Source organism: Streptopelia decaocto (genome assembly GCF_964273445.1).
Source record: "Streptopelia decaocto genome assembly, chromosome: 9".
NCBI classification, from domain to species: domain Eukaryota; kingdom Metazoa; phylum Chordata; class Aves; order Columbiformes; family Columbidae; genus Streptopelia; species Streptopelia decaocto.
The window spans coordinates 14,995,107-15,011,486 of NC_138664.1; the positions used below are offsets into that span (position 1 = coordinate 14,995,107).

At 39.5% G+C, this 16,380-nt stretch overlaps 1 protein-coding gene across 3 annotated transcripts in view; it reads right to left on the reverse strand.

Annotated features, from left to right (window-relative positions):
* Positions 1 to 1,303: 1,303 nt before the first annotated feature.
* THSD4 (thrombospondin type 1 domain containing 4) overlaps positions 1,304 to 16,380 on the reverse strand; it is a 105,948-nt gene continuing 90,871 nt past the window's right edge. For all 3 annotated transcript variants that reach the window (XM_082060656.1, XM_082060658.1, XM_082060657.1), the window contains 4 exons: positions 13,376 to 13,549; positions 10,582 to 10,761; positions 8,423 to 8,567; positions 1,304 to 7,445 (listed from right to left, as the gene is read on the reverse strand). In XM_082060656.1, coding sequence (XP_081916782.1) covers positions 7,303 to 7,445; positions 8,423 to 8,567; positions 10,582 to 10,761; positions 13,376 to 13,549 — 642 coding nt within the window. In that variant the 3' untranslated portion in view covers positions 1,304 to 7,302. The remainder of the gene's footprint in view (positions 7,446 to 8,422; positions 8,568 to 10,581; positions 10,762 to 13,375; positions 13,550 to 16,380) is intronic.

The following is a 16,380-nucleotide window of genomic DNA, read 5'->3' on the forward strand; positions in this document are numbered from 1 at the left end:
TCTTTAAAAAAAACAAATGTCCATTTCGCACAGACACACATCAGATGGGCCAAGCGCTGGTGTCCCGCAGGCGCGGGGAGGGCAGCACAGGCGAGCCCCGCTCACCCTGTCGGCACACACGGCCGGGGGGACCCACGTTCTCTTCACTGACGCCTGATGATCTCAACGGTCGTTTCCAACCAAAACGACTCTACGAGGCGAGCAGCGCGCCCCGCGCACTCCCGCCCAGCCCCGGCCCGGCTCTCCGCTCCGCTCCTCTTTGCTCTCTCCTCAGGCAGCGCGTTCCCGCCCAACGGCCGCGGCGGCGCGCGCCCGCACTGCTCCCGGGCCCGGCTCGCGCCGCAGCGCCGCGCTCTGAGCGCCCGGGGCACGAGGCGGCGCCTCGCGGCGGCAGCGCGTGCTTCGCCGCGCCCCCCCGGCACAGGGCGGGAGAGTCCGGTCCGTCCGCACACGAGCGGCCGCCCAGCGCGGAATAAAATGCAGAACTCAAAACACCGGAACGGTGCAGAGTTTCTCATAACAGCAAAGGTGGAAGGTCAAATCACATTAAGTTATCTCCAAAAACGTTCAGGTGTTTTCTCCCTTGGAGTTTCACTGATTTATAGTGAAATTATAATGAAATTTGTAATTAACTGCCTATAGGGCCGGTCTGGGGATGCCAGAGCGGGGAAAAAACGGTACGATCCTTCATCAGCTGCAAACAGAAATCCCACCCAGGCCCTGCACGCTCTCTCAGCATGCACAATACTTGTTTTACCGTAAAAACACACTTCTGCTGCATCCACACTTAGATTATTTTGCTGTTACATCCTCATGTTCCACTGGTAAAGCACTAACTGGAAACCAGATGTAATTGCAAAGAACTGCAAGATTCCCTGACCGCACATGCCAGCTCCAACAAGCCACTGCAGGCTCTGCTGCCTCCTGCAATACAAACCCCTCCTCCGCCGAGTCCCCACGGGGAAGCAACAGAGCCTCGTCCTGCAAATGGACAATAAAGTGAGGAGTACACCGGGAGCAAACCTGCCGAGGAAATAAGCAGGGCCTGACAGACCCCCGGGAACAGCCGCCGCTCCCCCTGCAACACCGACACGTCCCTGAGGGGCAGCGGTCAGGATGCGACCATCAGCTCTGCCAGGCTGGCACACCGGGGACACGGCCTTCTGTGACATTAGATTTTGGCCACTCCTAAATTTGAGTCAGGATTCCCTTAGTGTGCCATGCCCTTGATGATACTTGAACTATCTCAAGAAACTCTGGAAGAACATTTCAGCCAAATAAGAAATAAATCATGTCACATAAATTAATCTTGAATTACTTTATTTTTCACAATAATAAAAAATAAATTAGTCATAAACAAAAATAGTTAACATTTTTCCATCAAAGAGAAAATGTATACAATATGAAAAGGATGCTGTACAGTTCTGGTTCAGGTGCTTCGCCATGGATACATATTCCTGAACGAGTCAGAGAGCAATTTGCCTATACTTTCCCCCCTTAATTCATTCAAGGAACTGGCTAATCAGAAAGTTTAGAAAATTGTATTATGGATTTACAGTATGACATATATACAAAAATATATATGTAATACTTGTGCTATAAAATTCCCTAAAAAGCTGGGTTAGTATAATGAAAGAGCTGGACAAAATTTGAATGGTATATGTAAATAAATACATATTAGGTCCCTTTTAATAAAAAAATCTGCCTATTCTAAATATTTGAAATATTTTGGTGCAGTGGCTTGTTACATAGACACAGCTCAGAATTACATATTTCCCATAGACATCTTGTATTTACAAATAACAACAAAATAAGTTATAATAAAGTATATCCTTCTGCCAATATCAATTATGAGGGTCAAGCAGACCATTTTATACATATTAAAAACGTTAGGGTTTCTTTTGTCTCCAGTCCTTCCTGATCCTCTGTGTAGATCCTGAGTGACTACAAGGGGACTTCACAAGTTCACATGTACCCAAACCCCTGCCAAGGCCACTGGTCTCAAGAGACCCGGACGCAGCACAGACCGCACAGTTCAGGGCAAGCAGCAACCATAGACTGTCACTGGAAGGGAAAGGATTTCTCAAAATTAAGCTCCCCTCCTCTCCAGATATCCTGGTAGTTACATATAACCCATTAGAACAAATGGGAATATAGAAGATTGGGAATAAGAACTGGTTGCTAAAAGCTGAGAAGCAAAGAACTGGGTTCAGGTCAGGTGTGAGTTCTCTTGAATGGGATTTTCTCCCTTTCACCAGGTCTGAGTTTCACCCACACTACTGAGATATTATAATGATGATAAGTTTGCTTTAAAATATATTGAAAATGCTTAGTGGATGATTTTTCATTTCTGATATAGAAATAATTATTTTACTCTGTTTTCCTAACAGCAGCTAATGTATCCTCCACAAACATGTTCTGTCAGTATACAAATAAAGGCAGTTTATTTTCAGTGTTGAAAATTTCATGTTTTATATTCCAATTACAGACATGCACTTGAATTATCTGCCCAATAGCTCTTAAAGAAGCCTGGGACTCTACGTAAGTCTTGAGAAAACCAGACAGACAGACAGTTTTTCCTTTTTGAGCATGAAGATGATAATTATCTTTTTTTTTAATGCAAGAGATGTGAGAGTGAAGGGCCACTACATACCTCAATAGCTGTGCAATCACAGGTTCACTGCACAGGAATTAATTCAGTAGGTACTTCAATTCTATGCATGTTACACTAGACAGACACACACAGACACACACACCTTCTCTCTCTGGCCTGGCAGGAATATATCTCTCTTCATAGCTGGGCTTGTTTCTAACATAGACTCTTATCAACCAAATGGCCAGTTCAGAATTTTCAGTAATTCTGGCTAAACTGAATATTGTCATCCAAAGGACAAAGGAATGGAGGTGAGATAAAAGGAAGAGGAGAATACTTGTGGGTGTGAAAGGGAGACAGGTCAGGATGAGGATGAGGTAAAGCAAGGCCCTGAAAAGCACATTTTACTACTTACAGTGGCATAAATTAGAAAGAGTGAAAGAAAAATATTTTCTTCAGGAAGGCAGAACGCCCCCCTTTACTAGCCCTAAGCTGTTTCCAGCACCTACCTTCTTCCTCCCTCAGTGGTGACCACTGGTGCTTTCTAGGTCTCGGACAAAGTCCAGACAAAGTCCAGGCACTACTGCTGCCCCACGTGGCCTTTTATTGTACGAGTTTCATGTACTCACTTCAGTCAGGGCTATACTGATCACTTTTATCAAGTGTGTGAACAAGTAACCTATAATACGTCCTTGTGTTAACATTTAATTAACTTCAGATGTTCTGCAACACATTGGGGTTTTTTCTGTATAAAAGGACCAAACTCTGAACTGCACCGTATTGTCATAGAACTGGGATCTAATCAACAAAATCATGTCAAACACTGCTTTACTCATACAGAAAGTTCTCCTTCTGCTCAAGTATTGGGAAAAAAAAAAATAAACCACAGCTTATGTGTGTAGTGAGGAAGAGCCTAGCTCCCCGTGCAGGGATCCTGAGGTAGTCCTGCATGGCGCTGGTGGGTACGCACTCTGGCTGGACTCCAAGGCGAGCAGGTTTGCAGAACACCCATGGCTCCTGCACTCGCCTGCTGGCTAACGAGATCTTCCCTAGTTCAGAGCCCTGCGGACTGAAGGTCTGAGACACTAAAGCAAATGCTAACACTGCCTCACTGCTGGGCAAGGCAGACACAGGCTCATTCCCAGAGGAGCATCCCTCGTGCTTCCACACTACCTTCAGTTCTCTCAGTGAGCGAGAAGAAGGGAGAACTTCGTGCTCTCAAACTTGGCATGCAGTTGCTATGCACAAGCAATTCTACCCACATCTGCTTGGATCTGACGCTGTGCAGGAGCTGGCAAACCCTGACGGACCTTTGATAACTCAATAAACTGCACCAGCAGTACTTCAGAAGGAGGGTGCTTTGAGACACAGAGCCTGCCCTGGATAGAGTCAATTTTGGCCAGCTGTGTGTCTGCAAGACATGCTGCATGCTGATTTTACCCCAATAAGCAGTTAGACAGCTTAGACCCTTCAATTATCTACAGCTCCTATACTTACTCTGGTCTTACTGGATTTTGTACATGAAACTCTTTAAGGCAAGGAAGCATGTTTTCTTTCCACCATTTTGCAGGATTTTTACCAATGTTAAAATATCAGAAAAAGAAATTAAAGCATTCCAACTCAGAAGCCTGTATAATTTCTTTCTTTATATTGGTACTACGCCTGCTCTAAGTCTACCGCATTCATTAAGGCCACCTCTGATTTACAGTGAAAGTAAAATCGGGCCCTCTGCAGGCATCATCCTAAATTTGTGCACTGCACTATTCAAACAATCATTTACTGTAGTCACAATTTCAAAAGTGCACTTTGTGTGATGGTGAAACCTTGGCATAGCACGCACTTTGTGTAGATAGTATTAGTACATTAAAGTGCTGAAACGCAGGGTTCATCAGTTCATTTTGCAGGAACATCTATTTTGATTATGCTGACATGAGAAGAGATGATAAATTATTAAGTTCAGCAACATTCTGGCAGTTTCCTTATCATTAGATGGTTAAATAGGTGAAACGATCTTTTTCGTTTTATCTGGTACATCTGAAAAAGGTCCCTTTACTAAAAAAAAAAGTACAATTTGTATAACTGTAACTCACTGCCTTCAATTCACAAAGCTGTACAGCTTAGACATAACACAGGGCTATACTATTATGTGTATGTATATACTCTTTGATATATCTTTCAGCTCTCACCAATTGTCTTTATTTTAGTGGCAGCTTAATGTAGCGTACAGTATTATCATCTTTGTAAACCAACCCAATAGCCACATATTGAAGAGCAAAATAACCTATTTTCTAAAAGACTGGGATTGCCTGTCTATGTGCTGAGTCACTGACTGTCTCACAGGCAAAAGTGTGTGCAAGCAGATTGTTTTCTATGAACTCATTGCAAACATGATTACCTCTCTGCATTTCATTCGCCTTGTGGTTTTCAGAAAGGCTTTTTACAGAACAGGTATTTCCCTCAAGCTGACGGGAGACACTTCCTTGGGACAAGAGAGACAACAGCAAAAATTATATACTGTATGTCAAGATTTGCTGCAATGAGATATCCAGATGAAAATATGTATTTGCAAATACTGGATTCCAGGCCTGTTTATACAGCACTTTCTCCATATAATTCTTTGGTCAAGAATTTGAGTAATTTAAATGATCATCAATCTGTAAGTTATCTTCATGGAGAAATCTTCGAAATACAAGGGAATAGGACCGTGAAAGATTCATGAACTCAAATTAAAGGTTTTCTAATTAGCATTTCTGTTTCTAGCAGCTTTATATCAATTAATTACAGTGAAAAAGCTCAAATCAGGGTGCACAGAAAGAGCCAATGACATTACTGGTTTATAGTCACAAAGAGTAACTACAAATTTTAGGGGAAACACTTTTTTGTTTCACTTAGCCAAACAGTAGTAGTTCATCATGACCAAAATACATTTTTAACGAGTGACCACGTCATAAAATCTACAGTTTGTCTCAATCCGAGGCAGCTTTTAGACTACAGGAGTTCTGCTTTCCTGTGGCTCCCAGCACACAAACTGATGTGACTGGTCCCACACCAGCAGGCTTTGCCTCCCAGTGCCCCATCCTCTCTTCTACATCCTCTCCACCAAAGCAGGAAGAAGGAAAGAATACACCGTGAGGCTCCAACGTGGTTCTTCAGCAGCAGCAGGACACCTTAATCACTGTTATTTCACACCACTGGGAGCGACTTAACATAGATCATTAAAACTGTTTTTCAACTGGGACAGCAGGTACCTTAGAAACAGACGCATAGTTGGGTATCTAATTTACAAGCAGTATGCTGTAATAAACAGCTGACTAAGCGGAGGTGTTAATTTTTTTCCCCTCAGCCTTATTTACACATTTGAAAGACCTTTCCTGTAAAGGCTAGAGAATAACGCAAAAACTTTCATCTGCACTGCACAGCACATCCTGTTTGCTGTTAGCAAGTCCCAAGGCTGAGTATAGTAATTGCAGAAATGAAAAATCACCACCTAAATTCATCTCTAAGTCTGGAGCGATTCTTGAGTAGCAAAAAACGAGTGATATGAATAGATCTGCGGGATGAAACACTGACTGAAAAAAGACAAGTATGTTGTAATAATGGATCAAAACCTGAAGAATGTCAATAGCTAAAATGTCCTTTTTACAGGTACTTGACTACTACACTCCTCCTGCTGCCTGATTCCAAGAGCAATGGATTACTATAAATCACAGAGACCTGCATACTTTGGTGGTTGTTTCTGAAACTGGTGACATATCCAGACTAGGTCTGGGCAAAGTACTTTGGTATGGTAGTTGTTAAGGAATAGTGCAGAGACAAGACATTAGGCAACCTACCAGTTCCCTGAAATAACTGCCCTACAGGAAAGAGAGCTTGCCAATGGAAACAATCACTTTTTTATACCAGCAAAGGCTCTTCGCCTTTCTGGTAAATGTCTCACTGACAGCTGCAGTTGTTAAAGACTTAAAGGGCTAGAAACTAGCGGCACTCTGGTAGGTAATGTATTTTAAAATCCACATGAAATTAGAAAAGTGTAATTTCCAGAGTTTATGAATTAAATATAAAGGCACTTTTTGGCAGTCAAGTGTATATATATTTGCTGCCTGGGGACAGGACGTTAGTTAAAAGTACAACTGAGAAAACTTAACAGTGACTGTAATTTATTATGAATGGACTGAAGTAATTAAAAATACACATCAGGGTGCTAAGAAACTGATGATAAATTGTTCTTCAAGGGTCTGGTTCTTTGTGAAGTACTTTTTCTCGTGTGCATGTTTCATTGATTTTGTCATCTAATTTAAGGCAGTCCAAAATACCAAGTAAGAGTAAGCACTTAGAAAATAATGCAGCAGCTGCAACCACACTGGTCAAATATCTCCGGTAATTGCCTGTGATTGATTTAGTTTTTACTAATTTCACAATACTAAGGCTGGTATGTTCTTTAAATAATTATCTGATGAGCAGGTGCAAATAATAGTATCATTTAAAATTAATGCTTTAAAAAGATCATGGTTTTACAACAAACATTTAAAAAAAGATAACTGCACAATAACTGTAACTGAAAGGGTGTGAGATTTAACCACAGTCTTGATGGACTCAGTAATATAAGAAAACCATCTCTAAGAAGCTACAACCTGCTGTAGTCAAAACAGTAACACTGTTCAAGCTCCATCTGAAGACTGACATTGCCATGTTGAGCAGAGGAGTATTTGTTATCTACGTCCTAGAAACCCTGGTTGTCTGTTTGCCACACGGGTACAGGATGCACAACAGGCTGTTTTGTAGTAGGTGTAGACACAGAGCCGGGCCTGAACCACCACATTGCAGTTGTAATATTTGTCTTTGCAGTTCTCATCTGTGGAGAAAAAGGAAGAGAGAAGAAACGGAAGAGTATTAGAGGAACAACTATCCAATCGATTTCTTTTTACCATGTAAAATCCCTTGGACCCATATTTAAACATTCATTGCCAGGTTAAAATGTACTACCTGTGCAAATAAGTTAGATTATTCTAGATTTTCTGCATTTAATAAAAAGATGCATAAAAATGTGGAAGAAATGCATCTGTTTCCTTTTATACTTTTGTGTGGTTTTGGGGGGTTTCACTGCGCTTTTTTTTTCTTGTTACTACATATTTTGTCTTGAATGCAGATGATAGGAAAGTCTCCAGTATTCTTCACTTAGGCATTATGTCCACTTCATTTTTCAGTTCACAGGTACTAATCTATGTGGCAGTGCACAGATGGCAGCAGAACCTGCAAATGCTATTTTCAAGTACTGATGAATCTAAGTAGTGGAAAATAGTAAACCATCTCCCTCCTTACGAACGTTATGAACAGTTTAAAATAGTGACAGGAAAAAAGACAAAAGTTGGTGTTCTTAACATTCCCCATTTTTCTAAGGTGTTAGGATGTGGTCTGTTCACATTTTGAAGTTTTCTTTTACAATCAACAGGGTTAGAAATACTTTTAAAGTGACAACTAAGATTTTCATACGATGTATGTGACTGAGCTGTTAAGAAAAAGACTGAATGACAGAAGCCTAATAGCAGATGTAAAAATGAGCACAAGGTACCCTATATGTACCATTTTCACAGAAGCGCATTTCTCACATTCTCAGCAACTTTAAAAGGGAGCCCCTTCCTTACATGTTACAAGGAAAAAGTTTTTAATCAGAAATGAAAACCTACTCTTACACCATAAAGAACTGTATTTTGTGTAAAAATGAAACCCTCAACCTGATAAAGAAAATATACTCTAAAACCTCTGCAAGATTATTAAATATCTTCTCCACTAGATGGAGTTCCATCAGAACAGAAGCTGCTTCTTCCTTACCTATTTCAGGGATACAGTCTTGTGTGTTACATGGTTCTTTTTCTTCAGGTTTAAGCTGTGGATCACACTGAGTGCTGGCTATCATGTCATCTGATAGACATCGTACCTCTCGAACCCGAAATCCTCCTTCACAGGATTTGGAACACTGAAACACAAAAGCTGAAGTTCATGAAGACCATATGAGATGTGCAAATACAGCAAGAAAAAAATGGGAGCCCTGAAGCCAGACCAAGGTATCACTGTAGCTGTTTATCAACTTCACCGTAAAGTCCTTATGCATACAGGGGCAATTTTGTTAAAGGTTCAAAAACATTTTTTATTATGGAGGCAATAACTGGACAAGTAAACATAGTAGGCACCGTGCAACTGAAAGCACACTACAGTATTTCCTTTTCTGAATTTATTAGTTAGCTGCTTGCTTCTCTAATTAGTCTTGTCCTTCTCTGCTTTTTTATATGTATCTCCTAAATGTACTTTTTGCACAGTGTTCACATTTCTTACTTTAAGAATTTCCTGCACTGAACTGTACTACTTGACTGTACTGCCCTCCACTGCCCTTTTTCCTCCCTCTATATACAATCAGGAATAACTTTAACTGCCTTTTTTCTAGTACTCAATTATTTTTCCCTTCTTGCAGCACAACAGTTTTTCTAAGCGTTACAGGTTTCTTTGAGTTTCTAAAGAAAATATTTCTGTGCTCTTTCAAAGTCCATTATAAAGACAGACACTTCTGTGCTTGCTTGTCATGGTATTTTTAAGGCAAATTATTATATATTTCTGCCCATACTGAAGCAAAACCCCTGTTGACTTCAAGAATTTTGAGGTCTTTGAGATTTGGCTCACTGTCCAGTTTGACCTAAATGCTCACAAACTTAATTAAATCTGGGTCATTTATAATGACTAAAACCTTAACAGCCCAAAACTAGTATGAATGTTTTCTTTCTGGCTTTTTGGATGTGAGTATTCATTTTCCTAACATGGCAAAAACAACTTATCACTATCATAAAATCAGATATTGTAGTAAACTATCTAAAATAGTCTCAATAATATATTCCTAAATTGCTGTTTCATCTTTAAGTACAACCTTTCCCCACCTTAGAAAAGACACAGCCCTGTGGTCACAGTCATAGAGCACTTGTGGGTTTTTTATATAATTACTCTTGTTACATGGCTGTATAGAACACTGTAATTATCCCAAATCCAACAAAAACTTCAGTTCAGGTTTGTAAAGATCTTATGCATTTAAAATGGAACCAAGACAGCATTTAGGTGTTACATACAGCACACTATACACAAACCCTTCTATCTTCTTTTCTGCTTTCTCGTGCTGCCAGTAGGCCAGTCAAATAATAGCATTCAGTAAAAGGGAAAACCAAAATAACTCCTCTTTCATGTCATGTGGATGAGGTATTTCCAAAGGTTCCTGACTAAGGCAACTCAAGCTGAAGGCATCTAAGGTGCTTCCACATTTCAGTGCTGTCGTTCTGAAGCTGATTTAAGGCTCAAGGAAAGGTGTAAGTTACTGCATCAGATATGATGTCATCTAAGTAGTTTTCACATCATTTTTCATTCTAAGACAAGAATGAACTTTCTGATTTTCATTTAGGAGAAAAATGTAGATTTCTTTTGTATAAATCCAAAAAGCTTTGTCAGGTACAGTAAATGATGGAAAGACAGGTGAAACCAAAGCACTTTGTGGCACTGGTGAAAGCAGCTGATCCATTTCCAGGGGAAACTGAACATCTATGAAGCTCTGTATTAAGTTGTCTCTTAGCAAAGTTCTAAGTATTATAGTGAAGAGTTTACAGTAAAATATTATGGTAAAACTGAATACATCCCTCAGTCTTTATTAAATGTTCCTTAGTCTTCATGAAACTAGAGGTCTAAAAGAACTTCTTAGTGCACTAAGGGGCAAAGCAACTTAATAAAACAGGAGGTGATGAAAAGACAGCTATGCAGTGTCTCCTCCTGGCTAAGATACTTTTTAACTTTGCTAAACTTCACTGGGTACTAAAGAGTATGCTTTCTGTTTAGTATCATTCCTGAGCAAGATTAAGTCGATTTTGTGATCAATGGTTTTATCCCAATGGTTTCCCTTTCAGTATACACAGAAAGACACATGAAACAAAACCAGATATAGAAAAGCATGACAGACTTACTGTGCTCCATTCTGTGTGAAACCACTTAGATCCACAGGGTTTGAGGTAGCAGGACTGCTGGCTGGGCGGTTTTTCCAAATACGAACATTCATAGGGATTCAAAACATCAAAACTGCCTTCAGTTTTCTGAACACAAATGACTTCTCTCTGTTGAGTTCCACTGCCACATTCACTAGAGCACTGTATCAGAGAACAAAAAAAAGTGGTGGAATTCGTTATTCCACTCATGTCCTTCAACTTGTTTCCAAAGTAACGTGTTGCTCCACGTTATTTGTTTCTAAAATAAAATAACACACACACATAACGCATATATACTTGCATTTTAAATTAACACTAAACCAGGTAAATTTGTAAAGTTATGCTTATTCCCTATTCTTGGACACACACCTAGACACCAACATCCAAAATCCATTTTTGTATGAAAGAACTTTTGTATGTTCTTTCCTCAGTAAAATAAACTTACTTGTATCTTTCCTTCCATCACTGGCATGTGAATGACTTGAAGAGAAAAGGGTGAAGTATTCCTTAAGTTCCTGTAGTAAGGCTTTTATCTCTCAGAACCAGAATAGTAGCCTAGATAAACCTTGGATTATTTGTATGCAGTACTAACATAGTAGCCAGCAGTCACAGTTAGGAACCAAGACAAGAAAAGGCTGAAGGATATAGTAATGACTTCATTCCTCACCTGACTACTAAGTGTCAGGTATTACATATTTAATTGTTAATCTTAAAAATGGTTATAGTGCTTAAAGCTGTACTTGTGTGAAGTCCAAGTTTGGTACCACAGACTCAAAACATATTTCTGATTATTTTTATGGAGGCATATGACTGCAAGTGTGCTTTTCAGAGAAATCTGAAGTGTAGCTTTACCTGTAGCTAACAGAAAGAAACTGGTATTTATTTTTCTAATAAAAAGAGAAGCATAACTTACTTTCTCCATAAACAGTGTTAGTGCTTTTTGCTGAAGCAGGATTGTTTGCACTGCACTGAACCTCTGAGGGTTACAAGGTTAGAGCACCGTTTTGCAGCTTTACAAATCCCCACATTCTGTGTGGCTTTTAGAAAACGCCTTGATCTGCCAGGGTGTTCTTTTCATGTTTGCAAGTATTGATGTGATACAGTGTTGGTTCCAGTACCAAAAAGCAAATTTGACTCACACAGATTCTTATTGCCCATTTAAACATTAAATACACACACAATACTGTTCCTGGCACTTGTAAAAAGGTTTTTATAGAAGGTGATTCCAGCAACATATTGGTTTCTACTTTGTGTAAAGGACTATGATTTTCAAAGGCTTTTTCCAGCCTAAACCAATTAAATGTTATTAAATGCGGGGATTTCGTTAATATTTTGGGTGGAATTTTTTATCCCTTTACCAGATACCCACAAAAACCTTGAGCTGAACTAAGAACCTTGAGATGAATGCACCCAAATAAATTCTACAGAAAAGACCATAACTGCACTTTCTTTAATACTGCACATCTCTGTCCCTTCTAACGGTTCCTCCAAAAGACAAAACATTAACATTCAGCCTTAGCTCTAGTGAAGCATAACATGGAAAGTCATCCACCAGTGCTCCCTCCTGCTCTGCTGACTGTCAGCTCTCACTTTGGTGTTTACAAGTCAGGATTTGGCCAGCAGAATAGGTGTTGTCAGACACTTTTTTCAAATAACATACAGCAAAGATTTGTACCCTTGATATGCATCAAACAATTCAATCTCATGCAAAGAGAGAAGGTGAACTAGCTTATAAGAACAGGCAATTGTTAAAGACAGAAACTTTCTTACTCCGAACAGAAAGGGGAGAGTTGGGATGACCTTACTGAAGGCTTCTCTCTGTCCTAGCAAGCATGGATATAAAGTTCTTATTCCCCTGCATAGAGTGGTGTCAATAACAAGGCCCAGACGTTATCTGTCATTAGAACAGCAGCTGTTTTAAATCTGAATTTGTTATTACTGTTGTACAGTGCAAATAATTGTCATTTAAAAACATTAGCATAGTAGTAGCTGTACCACTCTAATTCTCAACTCCTTATTACCTGGAGGAATCTTGGAATCTGAAATGCAGTGAGTTAATAGCACAGCCAAGAGACCTTTCCCTACCAGCTGGATGAAGTGCTGGTGCCAGCAGTCCCGAGGCTCTCAAGGCTGTTTGAGAGGCCACGCAAAGGGACAGAACTGTCTGGGCACCAGCTGACAGCTTCTGAAATGTTCATTTAGAATGAGAAGGACTATTGAGATGTGGATCAAGCAAAGAATTTACCTTGAGGAAAGAGCATCAGGATAGAAGCCACTAATGAAATTTTGTTCTTTCCACCTATTATCACAAATTTCAGCACAACAATACTGAAGCTAACTTTTGGGTTTAGCCACTGTTTTTTGTCTTATTTATATTTTGGAAATTCTCTCGCTATATATATATCTCTGCAGGTATGCATGAGCACAAAGGCTAAACTTGGAAAGGCACAAACCTGTTCCTTTAGCAATCACCTGAATATGCTAAGCAGCTTTCTGTTATCTTTCATTTTATAAATACACTGGGTCAGTAGATGAGAAATAAAAATGAAGGTACAGAGGAAGACATGAGCAAAATCTTATTTTCATCAAAGTAAAAAACCAGCAGGTGCTGAAAAGTATTGAACATCAATCCAGCAAAATACAGAAGAAAAAAAACATCCAAGTATTCCACAGAGAGGTAGAAATACCTTCCAGCATACATCTTCATTGCACAAAAATACATTTTAAAAATTAAACTACCAGCAGAAAGCAAACATCTGTTAGATATAGAGTTTACCTGTGTCCAGCCCCCAGCAAACCACTCCACTTTACCAGCACAGGGTCCATTATCACAGGGAGTTGTTTCTGAGGGTCTGTTATTGCCGCAGCCTTCCAGAGGCAAACTGCTGATGTGGTTCGTCATACAAACCACTGAACGCGTTCGGACTCCAGCACCACACTCTGCAGAACACTGGGGAGCAAAAGTGAGAACATGTTCACCCATCTGTCCTCCAGACTGCACAGTGACATGAGGAGAAGCACAAGCATGAAATTATAGTAATTTATACAAAGTCAATTATTTTTACTTGTAATTCAGCTGTAGCAAATCATCTTACAGTCTCATGCATTTGAATACACTACAGGTAGTACCTTACCTTTTACGGTCACAAATGAAAGAAATTGAAGGATTACGGAAGAAAGGAATCCATTTTTTATAGCTTTTTATTAGCCTTCTTACTTTTCCTTCTTCCTGTCCGTAAATTCTTTCAGTTTGCATTTTATTCATCTTTTTACATACCAATTAATAGATCTAAGAAAGGATAATTTCAATAAGCAGCCATATTTCAGCCTTTGAATTGTTCTACAAGTTTCTCCTCTGACTGTTCCCGCTGTCAGCCAGGTGAACTCCTACACTCTTTAAAAAGGACACGGGGAGGAAGAGGCGGTGGCTGTAGAAGTTTATGTAAATTCAGTGTTGCTTTCTAATGATATGACTTCCCAGTAACTAACATTCACCATTCTCAACTTCGAATTGCTAAATCGTGAAAGATCTTAATAATCAGTGATAGGCAGATTCTTATGTCACATATTTGGAGACAGGATGCATGTCATCCATAAATCACTCAGGATAAATTCCATTTATGCCCTTATAGTTTGGTGATTCATCTACTTCAGTGGGAAAGTCTTCAATATTCCACTGTTCTGGGCAGCACCCAACTATTGACATTTAAAAAGCATAAACATGCCAGGGAAATAATCAATTCTTGTGTTAGACTGTTTTTTGTTCTTTAGTTCTTTCTTAATCTTAATCTTTTAACATACAAGGTAATTAGTTAGGAGAAACTGTGTATTGCTTCCACAATGAACAGTTCAATTCTTGTGAATGAATGAAACTCTCTATTGGAACATTTAAAAAAAAATTATTGAATAAAACTAAGAATGATTCAAAGAACTGGTAACGAGACACAAGATTGACTAGTTAAGCTTCTCTGAAACGATGCCTATAATTAACATAATGAACTTTTTTTTTTTTGGTGGAGCACAACAAAATTTTCTACTTCACACAGATATGTAAAATATACTTGACTCCTCAGCAAAGCATATTTGATGGCTAATGAAGTCTTTTCAAAGTAAAAATGGCAAAAACTTGAAAATACAAAAATGAGGTAAGTTGTGCTAGTAGCGAACATTTTCCTGTTTAGGAAAACTAAAAGTAAACTAAGCCCATTTCAAACAGTCCTCTCCTAGGTAAACTGTTCAGGTGAACCCCGCCAAATGGCTCCCTTTCAAACCCACTGTACAGAAACACATTTTGTGGCTGTTAATATTTTATTCTCGGCAAGTATGTTCAATTATATTATGCATAGAAAACTATGCATATACTCTGCAAATACTTTTCTTATTTCTAAGTGATTTTCATTTGACAATCTAATTTGCTTTTCTGCTTCACAAACCAGAGCTGGAAACAAGTTTAGTCTATAAAGTCATCCAGAAAATCTCCATAGTCTTATGTTTTAAATGATTATGCATGAACTAGCCTGACATATCAAATAACAAAGGAAATACCAAATGGGAAGGTATAGGGGTGTCCCACCCTCTGCTCAAGATTTTACAACAGATTAACTGCTCTCAAAGGATTTACAAAGCAAACTTAAACCTGAATGTTTCTGCGTTAAGTATTCGGGTTTTCATGTTTTTTTCTTCCTTTCAGTAAAAGTGAAAGCCATGATTTCCAAGGCCCAAGGCAGGGAGTAGGAAGCGTCTGGATAATGAATCCTTTTGGTTTTCACAACTGACACACCCACCGCTTTCAATTTTGTGCCATTGATTTGTTGCGTTAATACACAGTAACTGCCACAAGCTAACACTGTATGACATGAGGAACTTTCACAAGCTGCAACTTCTCTGTTCTGGTCCTATTATTAAAGATATTTTGTTTCACTGTCCTGTTTTAATTGGCAGAAACTCCTCAGAAACCTTAGTCCATGGAACACCCTCCCTCGTTTTAAGGAGTATGCCATTTCTCCTCTTCCTGAGGTCCTTCCCTCATGAGTTCAGTTTCAGAAGCTTTCCATTCCCATTAAAAACTAAAAATAAAATTAAAAAACCCACCCTAATCCAGTGCTCTGATAGCTGTTAGAAATCAACTGTAACAGCAGTCCAGGAAAATAAGGCCAAGTCCTGCAAACTTGGAAAACTGCAAGTGGAAGCCTGAATTTCAGTCACAGCCACAGGGCACAGTAGAGAAAAAAACCCTTCAACAGTGCCAGGTCCCTTTCACTGAAGTGCCAGGCCTACTCATTACCCTCAACCGGGGCAACAGAGCGCGAGAGAGGCAGCAGGAAATCCATCTGAACTCCAGAGTCCTTTCACCCAGGTCTCAGCAGCACTGCTGCCCTTAATTACAGTTTTCAATAACAACCAATTGAGTTCCAGTAAAACATCCCCACTTGCGCAGGATTTCTGTCTACCACACTTCAACCTTCATCATCTTAATTATTCCCCACAAGACAGTCAAGTTTTTTTTATGAATCATCCTCCTGATGTTACGCTACTGCAAAAAATAAAAATGCAAATCTATGTTTGAAACACATTTATGAAACTCCTTTGCATTACTTGACCTACTCTGAGAAAATCCCTTTCAGCAGGGATTTTAGAAGGATTATGTAACCTTTGTTTTCCCAATAATAAACTAAGAATTGTATTTCAGAAACTCAACTCTGTTGCAGTTCCAAGACTGGGGGCAGATTTTCAAAGGACATAAAACTGTTGCGAGCAGGGGGGCTAGTCAGAAATATCCTT